Here is a 24,267-nt window from a genome sequence, read left to right on the forward strand (position 1 = left end):
GACAATCTGCCATTATAGTGTCATGCTTTGACTAATTGAGGTCTTTGTATCTTCATAGTGGAGTTTTGTTTATGATCCTATGATGCTTGCATAATCCTATGACCTACTAATCTTGCTCATCTGATTCTGAGCTGTCCCCAGAGAGCACTGGTGAGAAACATATACTGTATTACACTCATTCTGGGCCACAGTAAATTAGGTATATCCTTTCAAAGACACTTGCATTTCATTAAAAACATTAGGCGAGCAGGTCACTACGACTCTCTACAGATAAAAATAGGTATTTATTTTCATATTCATATTGACGGTATCTGAGTTCATTGTCGCTGCTGAATGTGTTTACCTGCTCGCTACAAAATACAAGTACGCTCTGAATTGTAGAATGAGAAAAGTGCAGGATGATCCGACCGAGAACCGTAGGGGCTTTTTAATTTTTTGTAAAATCAGATTAGGCAGAAATAGTGTCTAGCATATGCCCAGGGATATAAGTGGATTGTGTCACCAACTGGGCTAGAGGAAGGGACTCAAGAGCAGGTTCCTACGAAACCAATGACAGGACTTTCTATAAACGAGCTTTGCTTAATTATAAAAAATCTGTGCATATGGAGAAAATGTGTTATTTTACTACAGCTATAATTACGGCAAATAATTCCTCAAAAGAACTTTTTTCCATAGTAAAAAAGTTAGCCAAATCCCCCGAGGACGAGAGGCAACTACCTCGAAACACGTGTCCAGGGATGGCTAACGCAACACATACTGTTCTTTATACATTGTGGCATAGGCGTACCCGCCGTCGCCACTACATCTACCACAGTCCCTTGGGGCAACTTGCTGGTGTGACGAGCAGTGTGCGACCAACCTTTGCATAAATGCCCCGAGGAGACTGACTCACCAATAAACTAGACCTTTTGCAATTCATTGGCCACGTTCTTTCAAGATAAAGTTAATGCTGTTTACTATGGCTTCTCCAGATGTTTTTCTCACAGGACGTTGCCCTCTTCAGGGACTCCAGCTATTTGCAGTGAGGAAAGGGAAAGTCCCCTATGCACTTCAGACATCAGTGAATTATTCTCTTTTCCTTCTTTAACTACTGATGAGGTCACCAATCTCCTGCTGTCTACCAAATCTGGCTCCCCACTGGATCCATGTCCCGCTAGAATCTTCCACCTTCTACCATAAGTATTTGCCTCTCATCTGTCTCTGATTTTCAATCACATGTTTTCCGCTGGTATATTCCCCATCAACTGGAAACTGGTGTCTGTCCCCCCCCTCCTAAAGTGAGCAAACTTAGATGGGGCAGATCCTAATAATTACCACCCTATCTCCAGACTCCCTTTGCCCTAAAAAATGGTGGAAAAAGCCATGAATAATGTTATATCAGACTATATTGAGAGGCATGCCTTTCTGGACGCCACTCAGTTTGGCTTTAGAAAGCACCACCGTACCAAACCGGCACTGATTTCGGCATCCGAATTAATTAGGCAGACAGTCGATGCAGAAGGCAATCCAGCACCTATGCTGCTTGACCTCTCTGCCGCTTTTGATATTGTGAATCACCATAAACTATTGGAAGTCCTGGAGGGGATTGGCATTAAAGGGAAAGCGCTTGCTTTACTTAAATCATTCATATCTGGCTGGCAACAGTTTGTGGCTCTATCAGAATTTAAGTCACCAAACTCTACTCTGCCATGTGGAGTACCACAGGGCTCTTCGTTGAGCCCCACTCTTTTTAATATGTATGTTGCCCTGCTGGCGAGGCTAATCAGATCTCTGGGCTTCTCTGCTATTTCTTACGCAGATGATACCCAGATTGTGGTTTCAGTGACAGGTTCACCGGCAAACACAGCGGCACAGTTCCATACCTGTCTTCTCCAGGGGGGGGGACTGGATGGCCACTAATTGTCTCAAACTGAAATCTAGTAAGACGAAAGTCTTACTATTTGGTAGCCACATTAATGTCTGGTCCCCTGCTCTTTGGCCTTTGGAGTTGGGCTTGTTACTGAATCCTATGGATAATGTAAAGAACCTGGGAGTAACGTTTGACTCCATGCTTTCCTTTGAAGGCCATGTAAACCAAGTTATATCCATTTCCTTCTATACACTAAAATTACTTAGAAGGATTCTTCCATTTATTCCGGTGGATCTGCGGAAGTTAGTGATCTTGGCTCTTGTTTTACCCAGAGCCGACTACTGTAACGGTTTATTCATGAAACTTCGCAAGGATTGCTTGACCTCGTTGCAGATTGTGAAAAATGCTGCTGCTCGTCTATTGATGAACATTCCAAAATATAAATCTGCCTCCTTGGTACTCAAAGAGTTACACTGGTTACCAGTGAAATGACGGATTGAGTTTAAGGCTCTCTGTATAGCTTTTAAAGATATTCATGGTACAGGGCCTACCTTTTTTTAAATAGAATTTGCAGCCATACATCCCAGCCTGCCATCTCCACTCAGCTCACGCCCATAATCTGGTAGTCCCCAGGTTCAAAAAGTGTTCTTGGGGTGGAAGGAGCTTTCTGGTCAGCATGACCAGACTTTGGAACTCGCTTCCACTGAAGTTAAAAGAAGAAACACACCTGTTGGCCTTCAGGAAGGCGTTAAAGACGTGGCTTTTTAATCTCTGATGTGGTTTTAAAATCGTCCGGTATATCTTGTCTGCTGAGCTACCGCCTTGACACCTTCGGGTGAATGACTTGCATTTTATAAATTTCTTTTTCATTTTATTTAATTTGTAAGACATGGATCCCTCATCCCTGGCGATATCCCCTAGTGGCTTGACAGCCCGACTTCCTAGTGGAAACGACCAATACACCAGTGGCCCTGCTCCCTAAACGATCCCTTACGCAGAAACCTTTCTGGTGTTTCTTATCGCCACCCCTTTTCAGGGCCAGACTGGGAACACAAACCAGCCCTGGCATTTCTAACGAACCTGCCTGAGGGGGGGGGAGAGAGTAGTTGCTAGTTGGAAGCACTGCTGCGGCTTTTGTTACAGGGGCTCAATATTGAGGCACTGCTGCAAAACCTGCCCCCAGTAACAAAAATGGCCCTCACTGCTCCAAAACAGGACCCCACCCTTCCAGACCACTGGGAAACACCCGCTATGGCCAATCTGGCCCTGCACCTTTTCCACACCTTGCTACCTCAAACATATGTTACTAGGAAGAATAGACTGGTTCTAGTGCATGACCCAGGGGGAGGGTGTGAGTTTAGGGAAGTTGAGAAGAGATCTAAATATGGGCCCGCATAAACATGTACTGTTTCTAAGATATATGACAATGTTATTTGACTGAATGGAATATGATGATTTGTGAACCAATAAAATCTGTTTGAAAGTAAAATACAATTGATGTGCAGTTTCAGGGTAGACCATACCCTGGACTGAACGTGGACTGAAAAGCTGAAGTTGTAGGAAGGGAGATCAGTTTTGTATCAAGAGCAAGAGATTCAGAGATGCTTGGGAGATATTGGCACTTTCACCTCCCTGGTGATACTCACAATTATGGTCTAGTATTTATACCATTACTGGACTGTGTGCAAGTTTTGGTGAGGGGGTGCCCTCAACCCAGCTTTCACTGATGAATATTGTATTTGGTTTATTTTTGTCAATAAAATTTAACTTTCTCTTTATGGAAAGTAGTGATTAGGGATTCAACAGGATACAGCGTGGCACATTTTGTATAGGAATCCATGACACACCAGGATCGCAAGATGGTAGCCAATGCATATATCTGTAATCATTCTAATTGTAATAGATGATGGATCGAATACGATTTAACATAAACTTTAACTTGCTCCACTGACTAGTACATCATCACAGGGTGTTTCGCCTGTATTTGCTGCTTGTTTAAGCTCTGGCCTTCTATCATATCCCCTCACTCACATGCAAACACCAGGCATTTCTGTCCTAGTATACTTCCCAAAAAGGATCAAACAATCCTCTTTCAGTCTCTCCTTTTGTTCATATCTTGTGAACTTCCATGCTGTGGTCAAGACCTATTGCAAGAGCAGAAGGCACAGATGTTTAACTTACACCACAGCCCCAGCCCAACTCAAGTATCTGCAGCACTACCAGCCTTCAGCCATGCAGGGAGAAACTAAAAGGGCCACTCCAAAGTCTATGCCAACTGCCATAAGCATGCTTATTCCGCCAAGTGCTACTCTACTCCCAGGCACTAAGACACTCACAATTGACGTGGGGTTGTTGTTGACTCATATAACTACTGTTATCTTTTTATGTAAAAGGAAACTCCCACTTTTCGGTACTAGATAATAGGGGTTTCTAGGTCATCTTTTACAGAGGTGGGCGGAATTTGCGAAATCCACTTTCGCAAACCATCGCGAAAATGTTAGAAATTATCGCAAACACGCGGAAATATCGCGAAGATGCGGAAGTTTTTTTACCGCATGTTCGCGAGATTTTCTGCATGGTTGCGGCTCGCCAACTTACCCATGAGGTTGCTCGCGGGCGCGGCCATCTTGTTTTCAGTTGTCTCGCGGTGCATGATCGCGAGAAGAAAGACGTGATCGCGCGACGCATGACGTCACTGCAGGCGCGAACTGTCGCGAGACAGCGCAAATGGCTAAAAACAATACAACATCTCATGGAAAACGCGACCGGATCAAGAAAACTTGTCGGTGAACGCAGGGATTCAGGTAAGGCAATCGCACGCGCACGAGAATGTATTATTTTACAGCGCGAGCAAGAACCAAATTATCGCTAAGCTGCGGAATGCGGACATTTTGACATTTTCGCGCTTTCCGCAGAACGCGAAAATGTCAAATTATCGCAATTTCCGCGAACGGAACAAAATTTTCGCCCAGGCCTATCTTTTACAAGACTCAACATTTTGTAGACCACCAAATATAAGATTGCTCTAAATTTCTCCTTATCAGTAATCCTAAAGATCAAAATCAGGGCACCTTATACAAAGAAACCAATCAAAAATGATTTTAAGAATCATACAATAAATATTTTCTTCAAGAGATATTGTATGTGTCCGTTTAAGCACAATTAAAGCAAAATACGTGTTTGTGGTCTGGGCAATGTTTAGCGTTGAAATAGATGAGCAATGCTCTACACTGCAATGTCTGTTCGACCTAACCACACAATGCATGTTATGACTGCTGGCATCACTGTAAACAAGATGGAGACTATTGTAAGCAATTATGTATTGCAGTGTATGAAAAGGAAATTAAACCTAACATGTCGTAAATACCGCCAGTAGACGTTTCCCACGAAGAAGAGGGTCTTTTGAATACTTCTTATGTAGACTGCTGCATCAATATTGTTCACATTTGAAGGGAATCCAAAATCAACAAGAGAGTGCTCTGACATCTCCATGGTTAAAGTATTTATGATCCAGTATTTAGAACCTAGGAAAATAGTCGACAAACATATTTTAACTGGATATTGCAACATTTTCATTATTTCTAACTTCAGGTAGTTTATGATCATGATAATTGCAATAGCTTATGAAATGCAGAACGATTTATAAACTTACAGTTACTTTCTAATATTTTAAAGTGAATGAGGATTTTAATAAATCTCTATACTGATTTATTTTAAGTAGGCCCCGGCGGAAAGTTTCACTCTGCTTGAGGAATTGGCATCCCATAGCACAATTTCTGGTTGCTAAGAGGATTTCCGGAAATATTCCGAGCAGTCGTGGATGCAGGCACGGTCAGAGGACTGCTTCCCGAGAAGGTTTTCTACTCAAGCAGCAGCAAAATGAACTTGGATAGCCACGCACTCTTTCACTCTGTGTGGTGCCTTTCGTGCTGAATTTTCAGTGCGGGATGCGCTCTCTGCGCTAAATTGCAGCATGAGCAGCACTACATACATATTTCCGCCCATTGGCTGAAATCCGCAGAATGTCGCAATATTTTTATTAACCCCCGGGCGGAGTTGGTGTAGTGCCACTACACGGAGTTCCACGGAGTTTGAAAGAAACTCAGTGAAACTCCCCTCAGCTCCGCTCCCCTCCCCTCCCCTCCACCCTCCCTAATGTAATTATAATTAAAAAAAGGCACTTACCTGTTGTGGCTGACTTCTCCTCGCCATGCTCTCACTCCCCTTCCTCGTCCTAGCCAAGGACGGAGGCAGCCACAGCTGGTAAGTGCCTTTTTAAAAATTATAATTACTTTAGGTATGGTGGAGGGGCCGGCTAACTCCGCTCCTCCATGGAGGCAGAGTTTTGCCTGAGTAGGCAAAACTCCATAAACTCCGCTGGCGGAGCGGAGTTACCCGCCCCGGCTTAGTTTTTATGAAACTCTGTGAAATTCCACAGAGTAAAATTCTGCAAGTTCTGTCCACCCCTAATTTTACGATTGCAGTAATTTGAGAACTGAGTGATATAAATGGCCAATAAGACAACCAATACCCAGTGCTGTGCAGCATAGGAAGACGCTGTGGTTCATTTTCTTGCATGTGAGTCAACATACTGGGCACCGTCAAAGGGTTTCTGCTGGGGATTGGCAAAACTCACATAATTTAGTGTAGTATAAATCACTACAAAATGATGTGAAATGATGCATAATTCCAGCAAAATGCATCTTGCATTCCAAAAATTCCCAGAATGCTCAGTTTGGGCAAAAATTCAACTTGAAAATGTAAATTCAAGTTGATTTCTGGTTGCTTGCATTCAAAACCCTGCTGCTCGTGTTTTGATAGTTTTGTGCTTAAAAGTTACCCAAAAAATCCACTTGGGTAAAAATCTACTTGGAATGTTTGTTGACCGCCCGCGTTAAAGGAAGTCGATGCAGGAATCTTAGTTTCTGGTGGGGGGGAATCCCTAATCTGAGTTTCTGGTGGGGGGGACCCCCTACCCAAGCAGTAACCACAAATTTTGTTAGGGTCAGACACAAGCAAAACCCAAATCAACCTGTGCGCAACCCTCTGGTAGCTTGGTACAAAGCAATCAGGCTTAATTTAGAAGCAATATGTGAAGTATTTGTGCAGTACTTTAAAGTGATAAGAAAAATCCTACACCAATTTAGAAAAATAAAGTAATAGCGCAAACTGTGGTCCTCTGGTTGAGATGCTAGGTCCTGCGTCGGAGATGCATCGTGCAGCGGTGGTTCTGATAGAACTGCAGGATGCGATGCAAGGTGCTGCATTGGAGATGCGTTACACAGTGGCTGTTTTGATGTGGTACTGTGAGGAGATGCGTCACCCTGCATCGGTTCTGCCCAAGAGACACAGCTGAGGCTCGCAGAGCAGGACTGGGGAGGCACCACTTATGGATCACTTGGGGGGGAGGACTCACAGAAGGCGGAGTCCAGGAGCCGGGTTCAAGGTGGTTGGGACCTTTTCTGTCCCTGAGACTCTGATCACGAGGTCAGTCAACTGGCCCTTAAAGTCAGCCTGGCGGTCCTGGGTTCAAGAGGCAGGTCCAGTCCTTTTCACTCAAGCAGCAGGGCAACACACAGCAGGGCAGCAATCAGCAGGGCATCGGAGTAGCAGGGCAGCAGTGTAGCAGTTCTTCTTGCAGAAGAGCAGCACAGCAGTCCTTCTGAGTCTTCCACAACTCCAGAGGAGTTGGGACTGAGGGTCCAATATTTATACCTTGCACCAGCTTTAAAGTAGGAGAAGGTTCAGGAGGTTTCCAACCCCAGAGGAGTTCAACATTTCCTACCTCCCTGCCCTGGCCACAGCTTGTCTTGGGGCACAACAGACTAATTGAAACCCTGTGTCTAGTGTGCTGAGGCAGAGCTTTTATAATGTGTAAGAGTGGTAGGTGTGAGCTCCTCCCCCTGTCAAGTCAGAGATCGCCCATCCTGCCAACACCGCCTCCCCCTTTGTCTCACTGTCTGGGAGCAATACACAAATGCCCATTGTAAGCTTCACCTAGTCATGTAAACCAGGATACAGGAAAATGACACTTTTCTGAAAGTGGCATTTTCCAAATTGTGACTTAAAATCCAACTTTACCATTAAAGAGGGTTTTAAATTACAATGCTTTATACACCACACTCAACATTCCTACCCGCCCCCAATTGAAAAATATAACTTATTAAATGTAAAAGGGTAACCCAATATTATCCTATGGGAGAGGTAGGTATTGTAGTACTTAAAAGTGTTTTCACTCCCAGGACATGTTAAGCTTGAAAGTACATGTCAAATGTTTTAAATACACTGCACCCTGCCCTATGGGCTGTTTAGGGCCTACCTTCGTGGTGATGGATATGTACTAAAAAAGAAGGTTTTTGCCACACACAGGCTGCAATGGCAGGCCTGAGGCATGTTTGACAGGCTACTTAAGTGGGTGGCACAATTCGTGTTGTAGGCCCACTAATAGCATTTAATTTTCAGGCCCTGGGTACAGGTACTACTGCTTTACTAGGAACGTATGAGTAAATTAAATGTGCTAATGGGATGTAAGCCAATGTTACCATGTTTTAGTGAGCAAATGCACTTTAGCACTTCTAAGGCAAATAAAAACAAGATCAGCAAAAATGGAAGAGGAAGGTAAAAAAGCTTTCAGGAAGACCACCCTAAGGCTGATAGGTCTTGTACTTGCATTCGTAACACTGCCATTCGTATTGAGATTTGTATTTTCACACTCAAAAATTACCTGAATGGTTTGCTTGGGTAAGAAATCTGTTCAGGTCAGAAAATTACCTGAACAGTGCACCTTGCATAAACATTTCTCTCCGAAATTACGCAATGTGGCGTAATAGTATAATCATGGCCATTACGTAATGGGAAATCACCAAAACTATCCCAATTACTCTAGCATGATTAAAACTATGCCCAGGCCTACTTTCTGAATGCTGAGATTACAATTTTTTTTGAGAGCCAAGAAGCCTGACTCTCCTGAATCAAACCGTAACGGAAACAATGTTCCCTATTAATTCAATGATAAACATTTCGGGGTCTATACAGGAAATCATTTCTGAGTTCTCAAGGGGGTTCTCCCGCACTACTACTTTATGTACTTACAAATGTTATTCACAAATCTCTGGGGTTAGCTCTCTGCCAGTGTCTGCCCTATTTCCCCAGGCAGAGATCTCTGTTTTAGTAGTAAATACTATAGCACTGTTGCACTTGGCAGACTGGCAAATGTCCCTTGCAGTGTACTGCTTTGAATCCAAATGGAAGAAATGTAATCCAAATTTGACAAAGGTTGCTCCAACATGTCATTTTATTTCAAGACATGGGTTGTGGGTCTTTCATTATTTCATAAAGTATATTTCTCTTCTATATCTTACCATGACAGATAACCCCCTGGCGAAGGGCAGGAGATTGCCCGAAATGCATTGGGGCTAAACAAACACAATTTGGTGTTTCTTAAGCATTTTAATTATGAATTGATATAGAAGAGATTCAAGGCAGTGCACTGCGAGGGACATTTGCCAGTCTGGCAAGTGGAACAGTGCTATATTATTTACACACCCAGGTTTAGAGGGTGATACCTCGGTGCACGCCGCCACAGCATTTCTAATTACGAATAACGCTTGGATTAAATCATTGGTAGAGAACACGGTGTGCAGTTTCCAATGCCAGTTGATTAGTAGTAAATAAGACAGAGACAATAGGAAGTGGTAGAAAATAGGGAATATCCACTACTGAATGGTTGGGGTTAAGAATAAAGCATGAGGGGTTTAGGGAGGGATATGCAAACACTAAATTACATCAATCAAACAGTAAGACAATTGCCATTCATAAAAGTTACACCTACCTCTTATCCAACAGTACTACTGACAAATTGGCTCAAATCGACTCCAGCCATGCCTCATAAAAAGCCAGGAGCCATACATGAGTAATCACAGGTACCTGAATGCACTCTCTTAGAATTCAATGAAGGCAAAGAATAATACTACCCACCTCATAGGAAACAAAATGAAAATGTAAGTTTATAAATATAGATAATTTTTAAAATAGTAATTTTTGGTAAAAAATAAAAAAATCACAATAAGTTTAGCTAGAATAATAGAGTACCTATATTGCAACAAACACATACCTTACACCTGCTACTGCAATGATGGGAGTGACCAGTCAGATGACAGGTGGAAGTCAGTACTGAACCACACACAGACTGCCGACATAAGAAAGCAAAACACAGCCTGAAACCTTTTTAGTTGCCTTTTTTATTAGGAGAGGGATGGTTTATAGACAGAGGATCGACATTTTTGGGATGTCCAGGGAAGCAGTCATTCATAGATATTACTTTCCACTTAGATATGGTTGCAGACTGGGAGAAGGCGCTCAATTCACCTAAAACCTGCTAGCCTTGTGGAGAGTATACATTCATTGGGGGAGAGGAGAATAAGACAAAATGAGATCCAGATCCACCAAGAAGAGCCTCGGTCTCCTAAGCCCTTGAGAATGCTTCCTAGAGAACTTCTCCTTTATCCACATTCTCTTGTCCTGCCACTTTTTTTTCAGGTCCTGATGTGTACTTCCACCCCCAGTGTGTTGACAGACTCTGACAACTCCTGTTGCATTCTCCGCTCCATTGAGGATGTATGGAGGCCATGTATTTCCCTGTAATATGATACACCAAAGATCATTTCAAAGTCTATTACCTGCTCAGTGAAGTTCCTCTTCCTGTTCAGTGGGGTGGGCTGCATTTTGCAGCTTGAGTGTCAATATGGCATCTTAGAAGCCACACAGTCCAAGAATTCTGTGTTTGCTGGATTCATGAGAGTCTGGTGTGTGTGATTGAGGTCAGGTGAATAGCATTTGGCTATATTTTCCATTCTGAGATTCACTATGGAAATGTCAGTCTACAGAGGTAGATCAGAAATCTAGTCATACCGTTACTAAACTGTACAGTTGTAGATTCTGTGGTGAGAGTATCCACCACATCATGTAAGTGGGGTGGAGACTCAGAAATACTACAACATTTTGGAGATTTCTATCCCAAATTGAAAAATACCCTTTGGGCAGAGATCTCCATCCAGGTGTAGGCGGACATCTACATGTTCAGGGATCTTCACAAGTAGAGCTCCTATTGTAAAGCAGGTCCTCAGTATCCTTATTATGAGTCTGGTGCGTGCTTACTTCTATACTTGCTCAAAATGAGCCTTTAGTCATAAATGAAGAAACAAAGTGGGAGCTGTTGGTGATCACTGAAAGTGGCTTATTTTCAATGGCTTAGTCATCAAGTACTGTCAAGTAGCATCTAATTTCTACATATTAATTAAATCTAAGGAGACTCTACAGACAGGGCAGAGCTCTCTGCATCATAAAATAAGGGAAAAAATAAAAATGTTTATTTAACTAGAAAATAAATATATTTTGTTAAAGCAAATATCAATGTAAATGCATTGTATATATTTTCTATATAAAAAATGCCATAGCACTATCTTTTGGATTAAAACTTTAATTAATGGAAATATATCAAATTAAAATAAAATTAATTTTCTGAAGTTTAAATTTGCACCCAAAGAAAACAAGAACATGTTAAATATGCATTTAGAATTATTAAAACTGATGCATAGAATTATTCAAAATTAATGTTATTGTTTTAAATAAAATGTATTCTTAGATTATTTTCAAATTCAAAATAGGTTGTTAATATATTTTATAATTAAATAATAAATATATACTTTTTATATTTCATAATAATAATTATATTTTTTATATTTTTTACTATTTTAAATAATTTAATTGGGTTCCTTTCCAGGGTTATGGAACTCTGAAGTGACTTACAATATTCCAACATGTACAGCAGGGGGTACTCCATGGTGACACCATCATCTTTTCCACAAACAACTTAGGGCCTGATTCCGAAGTTGGCGCAGTTACACCGGCTCTGCGCCGGCACAGCTGTGCCAAACCCACGTAAGGAAGGCTTGCCGTATTACGAGTTGAACTCGTGTACGGCTGATGGTCCTTTGCCTTTCCCATGGCAGTGCCTGGAAAACCGGCACCGCAATGGAAACGGCAAAAAAATTCCAGCATGGCATGGACGGTGACGTCCATGCCGTGCTGGAACTTTGGAGGTATACAGACCGAGGGGCAATGAATTCCTATTGAAGGGGAGCATGGGGGCCCTGTGGGGACCCCTTTGTTCCTCCACTGCCAGTATTTTTTTATGGCTGGGCTCCTGCCATGAAATGGCTGGCGGTGGTGGAACTTGTAATATGCTCAGCGGGACTGCGCCCACTGAACATACTACATTGTGGCGCACCCCGCTACTCATAATCAGGTGCTTACATCCTTGTTGCATAGAAGAGAGAACATGTTTGCAAACATAAAGAATAAAAATCTAATCTCAATTTCAAAACTAAACCCATTAAAAAAGATGTTAGATATTTGTTGCAAAAAGATATCAGAAACAGCTTAATAAATGTCAGTATTAAAAAAAAGGCGTAGTGGAAACGCGCAGAAAAATTCTAACTTATCATTACTTACCCAAGAGGTGAAAAAAATGAGTGTGTTGCCATAAATATCTCCTTTCTTCTTGTCGATGTACAGCTAGAAAAACATTTTGTTTTTCGTTCTTTAAACAGCAGCTGTAATAAAGTTCCTCGAACTGACCTGACTTTCCCCTCGGCTGCTGACAACAGGCACTATGACATCAGAACTCAACTGTAATAAATAATTTCAGTTGAGTTTTGGTATTATAATGGGCGACTGGGTGCATCACAAGTTTGCTGTTATAAAGAAAATAAAGACAGGTTTTTATACAGTGATTGCAGAATCCTAGGTATTGTACTCATTATAACATGTACCAATTGATTCTTCTCTTTCAATTTAAATTTTCTGTTAATTCCATCTATTGTGATGAAATATGAGTTTAAATATGTTCTTTCTAAAGCCACTAAAATGGTTTCCTTTCATGTAATGCTAATACTATCATTTTATTGGTCCATTCTTCAATGTTGCTTCATTCATTTATTTCACTTCTGTAAAATCATTCATATTAAAAAAAAGGGATAGATATTACAATCCATGATGTGTGATAGCTGTTTCCAATTATGTCAGGTGTCATAGGAAAGATAGATGATTTATCATATTTAATCAGTGAACTCTGCCTCTTTGGTGAAATCCCAATTTTTTCACCTTGCTTTTCTTGCAGAATGCATTTATGTTAAATGTCAAGGAGCTAAACCTGCAACGTTGATACGATTTATTGGTTGGATTATCATCAAATTGGAATTGCACAGATTTCAGATGACCTTCCCTGTATAACTTCAGATCATAACACTTTAGTCTTCAGATTACAACTGTGAATGCACTTTTTAGTCCAGGCCTGAGGATTGAGACAGTATAAAAACATGGTACTCATGAGGCTTTCTCTCAATACCACAAATTCAAAGTGTTCCTTACTGTTTGTTGCATATAACCAGAATGGTCTTACCTGTAAAAAGATAGACAGCACTCTTGAATGGAACTTCAGAAGCAGCTTCAATGTTTGTCAAAATCTTTGGAAAATAACTTTGGATGAATCCTTGCAAGTTGTTAATTCCCCAATGATTGTTCAGCCACATATACCTAATAAAATATAACCATAATAAAGATCTTTATTTTCAAACATTTGAGGATGCATCTTCCTGAAGCAAAAAGGCACATTGATTTATCAATTGCTTGAGTTCAAATTTTCAATTATACCACCTACGAAAACAAAAGCACTTTATAACAATTTAGCATTGCTTACATTTAGGGGCAGACTCGATACTTGAGTTATGGCTACATTCTCCCATTCTTCCATGTAGGTGCCACTCGCTCTCAAATAGATAATCTGTTTGCCTTCTGAGTAGAAGCTAATAGTATTTTACTATTCAGAAAATGCGAATATTTGTTTTTAAAATACTAAAACACAATTTTCTTTGAATGGTCCATTTTTATATTGTAATACCCTAATTCATTTCCTTGGTTTTGCTACATGTGCTTCTGTAGTGTCTGTCTGACATGATTCTTTCTCCTTCCTGTTTTCTTGCTTGACTACCTCTCACTCAAAGGACCTCATTTAGGGCCATATGTAGGTAGCTAAATACCGGTCGGTAACGGCCGAAATTCTGTAAATATCCCGTTACCGACCGGTATTTAGGCATTTGAGATGTAGGAGGTATGATTTAAGGATTCGGTAATTTACCGAATCGGTAATGGATCGGTAAAATACCGAATCGGTAAAATACAGATTCGGTAAATTACCGAATCCTTAAATCATATGTAGGGAGCACTAAAGTAAGTGTTTTATTGTATTCAGGATTCGGTATTTACCACCAAATACAGGTTGGTGATAAATATCGAATACCTTTCAAAAATCAAATTTTTTGCTGTTTTGACAGTGCCATGTGGTAGACATACATGCCCTTAGGGCATGTATGTGCGCCACATGTGCACACATGCACGATTCAGGGGTGCAACAGGGTGTCAATGTGACACCCTGCCACCCTTGAATATGCTCCCCGTATTACCATTCGGTAATGGTGAATGGCTTCCCATTGATTCCTATGGGCCTCCAGGCTCATAGGAATCAATGGGAAGGTATGCCTCATTACCGATTCGGTAAATACCGAATCAGTAATACCGAATCTTTCCGAATCGGTAAAATTTACTGATTTTTTACCTACATACTATTTACCGATTCTTAAATACCGAATCGGTAAAATTCGGTATTTATGAATCGGTAAATAGTATGTTACCTACATATGGCCCTTAAAGTCTGATGGCATATGAAACACTTCACTCCTTTTAGCCTTATTTGGCATCATCAAGTGAAAGGACATCTAATCCCTGTTAAGAGGCCATTTGTTGACAACACCCAGCCTTCATGGGCCAGAAGTCAAGCCATTGTCCTTTGGCAGCAGGGTTGTCACCCCCAGCCAGAAATGTGTATTGAGTCTCTGGAGTGTGCTTACAGTCAAAACTACTTCTAAACCAGTATTGACTTAGACAGCTCAAAGCACACCAGTCTATCTATCTATCTATCTATCTATCTATCTATCTATCTATCTATCTATCTATCTATCTATCTATCTATCTATCTATCTATCTATCTATCTATCTATCTATCTATCTATCTATCTATCTATCTATCTATCTATCTATCTATCTATCTATCTATCTATCTATCTATCTATCTATCTATCTATCTATCTATCTATCTATCTATCTATCTATCTATCTATCTATCTATCTATCTATCTATCTATCTATCTGCCTCCCTACAGACATACATATCACCCAGTGGTGGTTGCCACTAAGTAGTTATAGTTAGGATATAGTTCCATAGGAATGCATTTTTGTGTTACTAATAATTTTGGCCCAGCTTGAAGAAACTCCACATGTACTGAAAATGTTCTACTTTTGAACTAGTTTGCACATGGAAATTTTCAGGTTGATCCGTCGGAAAAAGCGGTGGTCCCAAAACGAGTTTTCCCATGCAATTTCCAGCAGGGACTTTAGACACAGCTGCAGCCAAAAGAGCAGAATGCAATTACAATGAATTTGGCAGAAAGCTAGATCTGTACTCAGAAAGTGTGCAGTTGTGATTTGGTGCAAATCCATCCAGTAGGTTTGGAAAAATGAAGGTTCAAATTTTATGTATGTTTCAGGCCACGGAGAATCTGTGGATATATTCAACAGTTCAAAAGGTTAAACCTAATTGTCTGCCATCAACACCAACAAAAATGTTGCGGCAGCCATTTTAGTATGCGGGGACTTAGTCCCCTGTCCTGAAATTATTATTTTTTACATTTAGGAGGGCATACTATAGGAATAACCTGATCCTATTGGCCCCCCCCCCCCCTGGGGCTCAATCTTATTTTTTCAAAAGATCCATCGGGTGGGCCAGAGTCCAGGGATGAGGGGGGTTGATGCATCATTTGTTTGCAGAGGAGTTTTGAGGAGTTGTTTGCCATATTTTTTTTAAAGAACTCCAATTGTGTTTGGTTTCATGGTTGAAGTTTGTTACCTGAAGATTGTTAAAGTAAGAATCCATTACATGTTTGTGGCTTTTTAGAGTGAAAGTACTTTATTGAGATCATTTTTGCAGCAATATTTATGATTAATCATTGAAATGTATGTACATTGGAATACATTGGATTATAATTGTTGATAAATTATTGTGGTGATTTAATGACAATTGCAGTAGGACTGGTTTATATATGATGATGTCCTAATTCACTGATAAAGCCAATAGGCCTGTCTTTTTGGTTTTGGATTTCTGACCCTTACACAAAGCCAGTAGGTCTGCCTTACTTATAATGACATCCGTAATATTGTCACTCTACATAAAATGGTACACAAATATCTTGGTAAAAATATCAGCCACAACAAATATCAACTTTACATCCTTATAATGTAAAATATAAAAATATTGTGATCAAAATATCAACATTATAATTGTAAGTATACATTTAATTGCAATTATATTTCAAAATAAAGATTACATTCTTTTTTTTTTACATTAATATATCCAAAAACATGTAACAGATAATACAAAAATAACCTTAATTTATTAACTAGAAAATGATACATATAACTTCTAGAATTAATTTTAAAAAATCCAATAGATATTACATTAAAAATGACAAACACATTATTATACACATAAAAAATTATTAAATACAAATGTATAAGTGTAATTTATAGTAAAAAATAAATCACCACATAAACATATATTTAAGAATCCTGTTTGTATAAAGCAATATTTAATAATCTAACTCTATTACAATCCTATCATAAAACTAAATAAAAACGATTCAAATGCGCTAATCCAACTATAAGCTTACAAAAACCGGGAAATTTGCGAACACTGGGAAAGAATGGGGATAGAAGTTCCTATTCTAACTTTGAAGGTGATCAGGTTTACTATTCTAACTTCACTGTCACAAACATTGGGGAAACTGCATACAAGGGGGGTAGATTTAGTATTCTACTTTAGTCAAACTAGCATTGGTGAAAGAGCATGCATTAGAAGGGGGGAGAATTAATATTCTAACTCCAGTCTAGCAAACATGCAGGAAAGGAAGGTTCATCTTGGAGGGGGTAGGTTTGCTTTCCTCCAGTCTAGCATACATTGGGGAAAGTATATACATTTGAATGCTGAGATATATCATTCTAACTGCAGTCATACAAATACTGGAGAAAATGTATACATCTGTAGAGGGGCAGATTTACTATTCTAACTAAACTATAATAAACATTGGGGAAAGTGTATACTTTGAGTGGTGCGGGCGATTTAATATTCTAACTCCAGTCTAACAAGCATTGGAGAAAACACATACATTGAGGGGAGGGTCAAATTTACTATTCTCCAGCCAGTCTAACAAACATTAGGGAAAGTGCATAAATTGAGAGGGTTGGACTTTTTTATTTATTATTTATATATAGGTTTGTGAGCACTGCATAAAACATCTTTACATACATAAAGCCAATAATATTTTTTACTGTGGTAGAATTTATACAAAATTTATCAACATTTTTACAGACTTTGTTGATGTTGTCAGACAAACTGCCCTGTCCCACCTCACCTCGCTCCCTTCGGCCATAAATCGGAACTCCCCTCTCCACCCCCCACCTGGGCTCCCACCCCTCCCTCACCCCAGACTTCTCGTCCTAACGCAGAACGTCCTCCAAGTCCCCCCGAACTCCCAGCCTCCTTCCCCTTCTCCCTGATTCCCCAGATGCATTTTAATATAGAACTCCATCTCGCTAACCTATCGTTTGAACTCACCTCTCTCAGAAAGGATGTTAACTCCCTCTCCTCACTTAACCACCCCAATCATTCTATTTCCCTGTGTACTGAACAAAACAATACTACATTCCAACAACAATGGGATACTACCCCCCTCTGTAACGATACACTTAGAACATTCCGCGCCTCGAACCTCCTCCCCGCCTCTGACCTCCCTGACCTCTGTAATCCTTACCCCACCTGCTCTTTGACTACTGACCCTCTGATCCCATAGGCACCTATCCCTGTGATCCTTGGGACTAGCAGAATTCCAACTTCCCCGGCTTCACCAAGACTTCCCCCACAATTTACCTTCTATCCACTCCTGGCCCCCCACAGCCAGCCCTATACCCCTGACTTGCATGCTGGTTAACTGTCGCTTGGCTGTCCAACATGCAATTGAAATTTTGGAACCCATCCTTAGTGAATCAATTGACATCGCCTTTCTTACCGAAACTTCGCTTAAAGATCACTCTTCTTCCATTCTTGATATGCTCTCTCCCCCTGGCTACTCCATCCTCAGAAAAGATAGACCTGTCAAAATTGGAGGCAGTCTAGCAATAATCTATAAAAACGAACTCCAACTCTCCTCTATGCTAAATTCCGATCATTCTACTTTTGAATACCTCGGAGCAGAACTTAAAGTGCAGGGCTCCCCTCCTATTCGACTACACAATATCTATCATCCTCCCGGCGACCCTCTTCCTTTTGTAGATGAATTGTCCGACCTTCTTACCCAATCCTCACTTTCCAACTCTAAAAACCTCTTCCTCTAGGATGATCCTTTGGTTAACCTCCTCACTGATCTACTTGACAGCAATGACCTAAAACAACTATGCCACTCTCCTACTTACTCAAAGGAGCCACTCTTGACGCTATCATTACTAGCAATGAGCTGGCCTCCCTTTCCTCCATCGTTCCCATCGACTGGTCCGACCACCACCTCATCCTTTTCTCGATCACTAACACTGTACTTCCCCCTCCACCCAAAACCACCAAACAGATGAAATTGAACGGGAATCTTCATCTTATTCCCCCAGGCGAACTTGAGACCAAAGTCAAAGCTCAACTTCAACTCTCTCCTCCCTCCCAAAATGCCAATGACCTCACCGAACACTTTAATAAATCCATTGTTGAGGTCCTTGACCAAATTGCCCCAGCCAGACTAAAACAACAGAAAAACTCCTCCTCCAAATCCTGGTTCAATCCAGATCTCAACAATGAGAGGCGCGCACTTTGATCGACTGAACGCATTTGGAGGCAAAACCCTTCCCCCTTTAATCTCTCTATCCTCAAATCCGCTAGGTCCAACTATAAAAAACACACCCTCAATGCTAAGACTTCCTTCTTTCTCTCACAACTCGACCGGGCCAAAAACAAACCTAGGAAACTCTTCAGCATTGTTAAAAACCAAACATCCTCTGCACACAACAAGGTGATTGCCACCACTAAGAGATGCGAAGAAATTGCCAACTACTTCTCAGAAGAAATCTTCAAAATTGATCAATCCTTCGCCCTAACTCCCCTCCCTCTTAACCTACTTCTCTCACCAGACATTCCCCCATCTCTACTTCACTCTCTACGCTTCCTCATGACTCCTCATCATTCCCTTCTATCGTCCCTATTCTTGAACCCGTCCCCATCATACTTGAGCAAAAAAATAATGCTTCCTGGCACGACTTCCAACCAGTAACTGAACTTGATGTCCTTAACATCATTTCCAGACTTAAACCGTCATCCCACACTAAAGACCCTCCCTTCCAACCTTGTCCAAGATCTAAAACATATCATTGCCCCCTATTGGACCTCTATCATCACCTCCTCCTTTAACTCGGGTTGTGTCCCTGCTTCCCTCCAATTGGGACAAATCACTCCCATCCTCAAAAATCCTGCTGGTGACCCTAATGACCTAAATAGCCTTCATCCTAGCTCTAACCTTCCTATTCTCTCAAAAGCCTTTGAAAAATGCGCCTTGCTCCAACTAGATAGACACATTGATTCATTCAATCTTTTAGACTCTTTCCAATCAGGCTTCAGAAAGGGATGTAGTACAGAAACGGCAATGCTAAACATAATTGATGACATCTATCACGCCCTCGACAAAGACGAATCCTCCCTTCTCATTCTCCTTGATCTCTGCGCTACTTTCGACACTGTCAACCACTCCACTCTACTTAACACACTGAAAGATCCTTTTGGCCTCAACGGTTCAGTCCTCAAATGGTTCACTTCCTTCTTCCAACACAGAACCCAGCAAATTAAAATCCGTGACTGCCTTTCCAAACCTCTGCCCGTCTCCCTAGGGGTCCCCCTGGGCTCCATCCTCTCCCCCTCTCTATGTAATCTCTTCATGGAACCACTCACCCTTATCCTTAAACAAGCGAGAATCAATTACCACCTATACGTCGATGACACCCAACTCTACTATAAGATTCAATCCCGCTTGGATGTTCTTCACCTCAATGATGCCACTACAACCACCTCAAACTCAACCCAAAAAAGACCAAAATCATTATTTTCTCCCCTAAGAATAACTCGCTCCCCATTCTATCATAGATCTCTGACCATGCCGCACTCAACTGCTCTCTCACTATATAAAACTAAGATAAATCCCTCGGATGGAACATTGACCAGAACCTTACCCTTATCCCCCACATAAAACATTTGGCCAAAAGCGCTCTCTTCACACTCCATCACCTCAAGAAAAAGAAACCCTTCATTCCTGCAGACGACTTTAAATTAGTTGTCTAATCACTGGTCTTGTCCAAAATCGACTATGGTAACCCCATCCTCGCTGGAACCCCTAAAGCCCATCTAGCCCCAAACAAATCTGATCTGAACCTGGCTGCTAGGCTCATTACAGACCTCAAGCGGTTTGATCACATCTCCCCTACACTTAAAGCCATCAATTGGCTTCCCGTTGAAGGTAGAGCTTACTATAAGACAGCTTGCATTATGCACAAAGCCCTGCATCAACGCTCCCCGCAGTACCTCTCAGATAAACTTCACAAAGCTGGCTGCTCTAGATCATTGAGGAGCTCCAACACCCTCGCTCTTGTCCCTCCTCTGTTAAACAAAAAAACCACACAATCTCGCTCCTTTTCCGGGAACGCGCCTAACATCTGGAACTCCCTCCCTAAAGATCTTCGTTGCAACCCCTCTTACATCAGCTTCAAAAAAGACCTCAAACTTCTCTTGCTCAACAAATACTGGTGTCCTTAATCCCTTTCCTGAGCACTCATTCCACCCCGACCTCCTACTGTTCTCCTCCCCCTCTCTCATTTTCCTTTGCCCATTAACTCCTCCCACTAGCCTTTCCCATTGGACTTGCTTCTTCCCACTTGGTATTGCATTAACCTCCCCCCTCCTCAGCCTCGCCCCATTCCCATACCCTTCCCCCTTCTTCTCCATCCTTTCCCTCCCACGCTAGGCTAATAACCCATTGCAATACATATAATTTGATTGTGTAAAACTGGAGTTGTTTTTAATGTCCGGATGGGTTTTGAGTACTACCTCATTGTAATTCTGTTACATTTCAATTAATTATCCATGTATAGCGGTAGGATATTGCCTTAACCTACCCCCCTCCCTAGCCTCTCCCCATTCCTATACCCTACGTCCCTCTTTTCCATCCTTTCCCTCCCTCACTAGCCTAATCTCTCAAGATTTGCTGTAGCCCATGTCAAATTTTTAATTTTGATTGTGTAATATTTATGCTGCCTTTCTGCTGTTTTTTTTTTTTTTTTTTTAAACTACCTCATTGTAATATTTTGCCTTATTGCAATTAATACCCATGTAAAGCGCTCTGATACCCTTGAGTCCAGCCAGCGCTATATAAAACCTTTTTAAATAAATAAATAATAAAAAAAAACTGATAAACCTTTACAGCATTTGTCAGCCATTGTTATAAAGTTATCAATATTGCACCACAAACTGCTATGTACAGGAAATACATCTGTGTCAGGCGTTTCACCTGAGGCAAAAACACAAGGCACCTCTTGGATGAGTTCTCCATCAGCACGTTCTTCTTACTCAATGGTAGAGAGTACACCATAATTCAGGTACGGAAGGAGGAGAGTGGAGCAAGGTGAGATAGTAAAGTAGTGAGAAACACTATTGGGTAGATGTAGTTTAGAGAGTTATGCTTGAAGGTACAGAGCTACGGGTGCAAGTCAAAAACTTTATGTTGGAGATGCTCATGAGTAAATAAGGATATTCTTCCAAGGGTCAAGAGATTGTATAACAGAAAGAGCCAACATTATAAAGGTACGACAGGGGTAAGAGTACAAGCTGAATATAGGTTGTAGTAATGACATCAGTGAAAATGGTACAGGTTTGCAACAATATCAAGCTTTTCACACGAACCTACAAAACTGTTAAAATAAATCAATAAAAAAAGACACCAGGCAGAAATAATGAGGAGGGCAGTAGAATAATTTGCTAAGCCATCCAGATTTCTATATGCAATGTGTACATGTGATACCTTACCCATCTTTGATTAAAAGAAGGCCATTTCCAAAAGTGGTTACTGCATCAAGTGATAAAGCAGGATTACATTTTTCAGGAACAGTTACCATGGTCGCTTTTCCAGAACGAGGACCTTAAAATAAACATAATTCCTAATATTTACTACAGATTGAAATAGCATGCACATAGTAAACAGCATATGAGGCAACGCTCAGCTACGTCATAAAGCTGTTACACAAATGTATAGATTTTTTTTTAATTGTAATTTTTAATAAATGTGAACTGGATTATGGAGCAATTAGATTAATGCATTTGATTTGAAGGAAGCTAAATGTTTTATGCCACTTTTTGAGTTACTCTTTACCACCCATGTAAATATTCTTGATCACGTATTAAAAATGCATGTTTAGTAGAATTTGCATTTCCTCGATAAGTATTAGTTCTCTAAAGATCCCAACCTCAATAGAACAAATTCATGCTTAGTTCAATATGTTGCATGACTCTTTCTAATATACCCTAAATGTTGTTTCACTTACCATAGAGAGACTGAATCCCCATGACGTCATCAAGTGAAAGGTGATATGTGCTGGGCTCGAAATACTTATACTTTGGAAACATCAGAGCATTTGGGTCCTTTGAATGTCCTAGTCCAAGTGCATGGCCCAACTCATGAGCAACAACATTAAACAAATCATACCCTGCAAATGTAATATGATAGGTTAATTACACTTTTAAAATAATTTTTGATTGGTTTTAGTGAATATGAGACATTTTGAATGTGTCCTCATTCCAATATGTCTTGGGAATTATTGCTGATGACTGCGAAATGACTAACACAGAGATCCTACTTAACCTAATACACCAAACAATCAATATTTTTCATGTGCAACAGTCCTCAGGGCACAATGAACACTGTAAATACTATCATTCAAACTGATAGGGGTGTTGCTTGACAATCAGGAGACTGGCATCAATGAGCATTAAGATGACATAACAGTAACCTCAGCATGGTACAGAGTGTGTTCCTCTTTATGACCTAGCATCAGGATCTCAGGTCAAATCCAAGTCACTTGCTTGTTTTCACCTCCATCACTCATGCAATGCATTAATTTAGTATGCTTATACAATGACTTCCAACTCCTCTGTTTTTTGGCCATGTGAATAATAAGTCAAAAATAGCCAATCATGCTCCTAATTTCTGCTCCACCATCCATACTCTGCTATTTTCTTACATAGGTAGGGACATGCTCTGCTCCCAAGCCTACAAATAATCGCCATGCCGTCAACAAAAAAACTTGATCTATGCAGCTGCGTCCCTGACCAAGTATAATATAACATATCCAAATCTCTTCCAAGCCAGGGGAATGAAATTGTCCCACATCTAAATCAAGACATACTGTACAATGAAAAATTTCCTAGCTATCGTAACGGAAAGTTTCAATTCTATTGAGAACTCGGTGGCAAGGATTATGGCTTCTCTCTTCTCTTTATTCAACAGCAGCCATTCAAAACAACAAGACTACATTTCCCATGAACCTGCTGCTGTCCAATAAAGTGAAGAAAGAACAGCATAATCCTAGCCTCTGGTCCTGACAGAGAATCTTAAAATCAATCAATCAATCATTTTGCTCCACTCAATCCTTTGGAAGTTTTTAAAACGAATGTGGTTGCTGAAGGGATTGAAGGTAATGCTACACACACCTGAGAGTTGTTGTATGGAAAATGTTAGATCTAGACTATTTCATATTGCATCTTTACCTGCTAGATTTAAAAATGTTTATTGACATTTAATGTTTTTTTATTTGATTTTATTTAGTTTTGCTTTGATTTTTTTTATAAGAGGGAAGATGATGTACCAATAGTAAGTGATTATTATTTACTGTTTAGTTTCTTGAGCTGCGTTTCAAATCTGTTTTTGCGTCTTTGATCTGCATCTTGAGTCTGTTTGTGTTCTTGTGGGATTCTATGTTCTGGATTCCTTGGTAGGGCCGGGTTTGGAATGATCGTTTCAGGAGGTTGGAGGCTTGACTTTACCGGATGGGTGCAGGACGTGGGGCTCTCTTTAAATGGAAATACGTTCTTCTTTAAACTCACCATTTTGCTGTGCGACCTCCTTCTTTACAGTGATGCAATGCCCCATTGTGTGAGGGCTAAACTTGAAATAGAA

At 40.7% G+C, this 24,267-nt stretch overlaps 1 protein-coding gene across 1 annotated transcript in view; it reads right to left on the reverse strand.

The window, feature by feature from the left end:
* The window catches only part of LOC146801920 (collagenase 3-like), a 186,620-nt gene that overhangs the window by 81,234 nt on the left and 81,119 nt on the right, over positions 1-24,267 (reverse strand). Inside the window, exons 5-8 of the mRNA XM_085624067.1 lie at positions 22,637-22,798; positions 22,122-22,233; positions 13,311-13,444; positions 5,217-5,373 (exon numbers count right to left, since the gene is read on the reverse strand). Of these exons, the coding sequence (XP_085480193.1) occupies positions 5,217-5,373; positions 13,311-13,444; positions 22,122-22,233; positions 22,637-22,798 (565 nt within the window). The remainder of the gene's footprint in view (positions 1-5,216; positions 5,374-13,310; positions 13,445-22,121; positions 22,234-22,636; positions 22,799-24,267) is intronic.

The sequence above is a fragment of the Triturus cristatus genome, chromosome 8 (assembly GCF_964204655.1).
Source record: "Triturus cristatus chromosome 8, aTriCri1.1, whole genome shotgun sequence".
Lineage (NCBI taxonomy): Eukaryota > Metazoa > Chordata > Amphibia > Caudata > Salamandridae > Triturus > Triturus cristatus.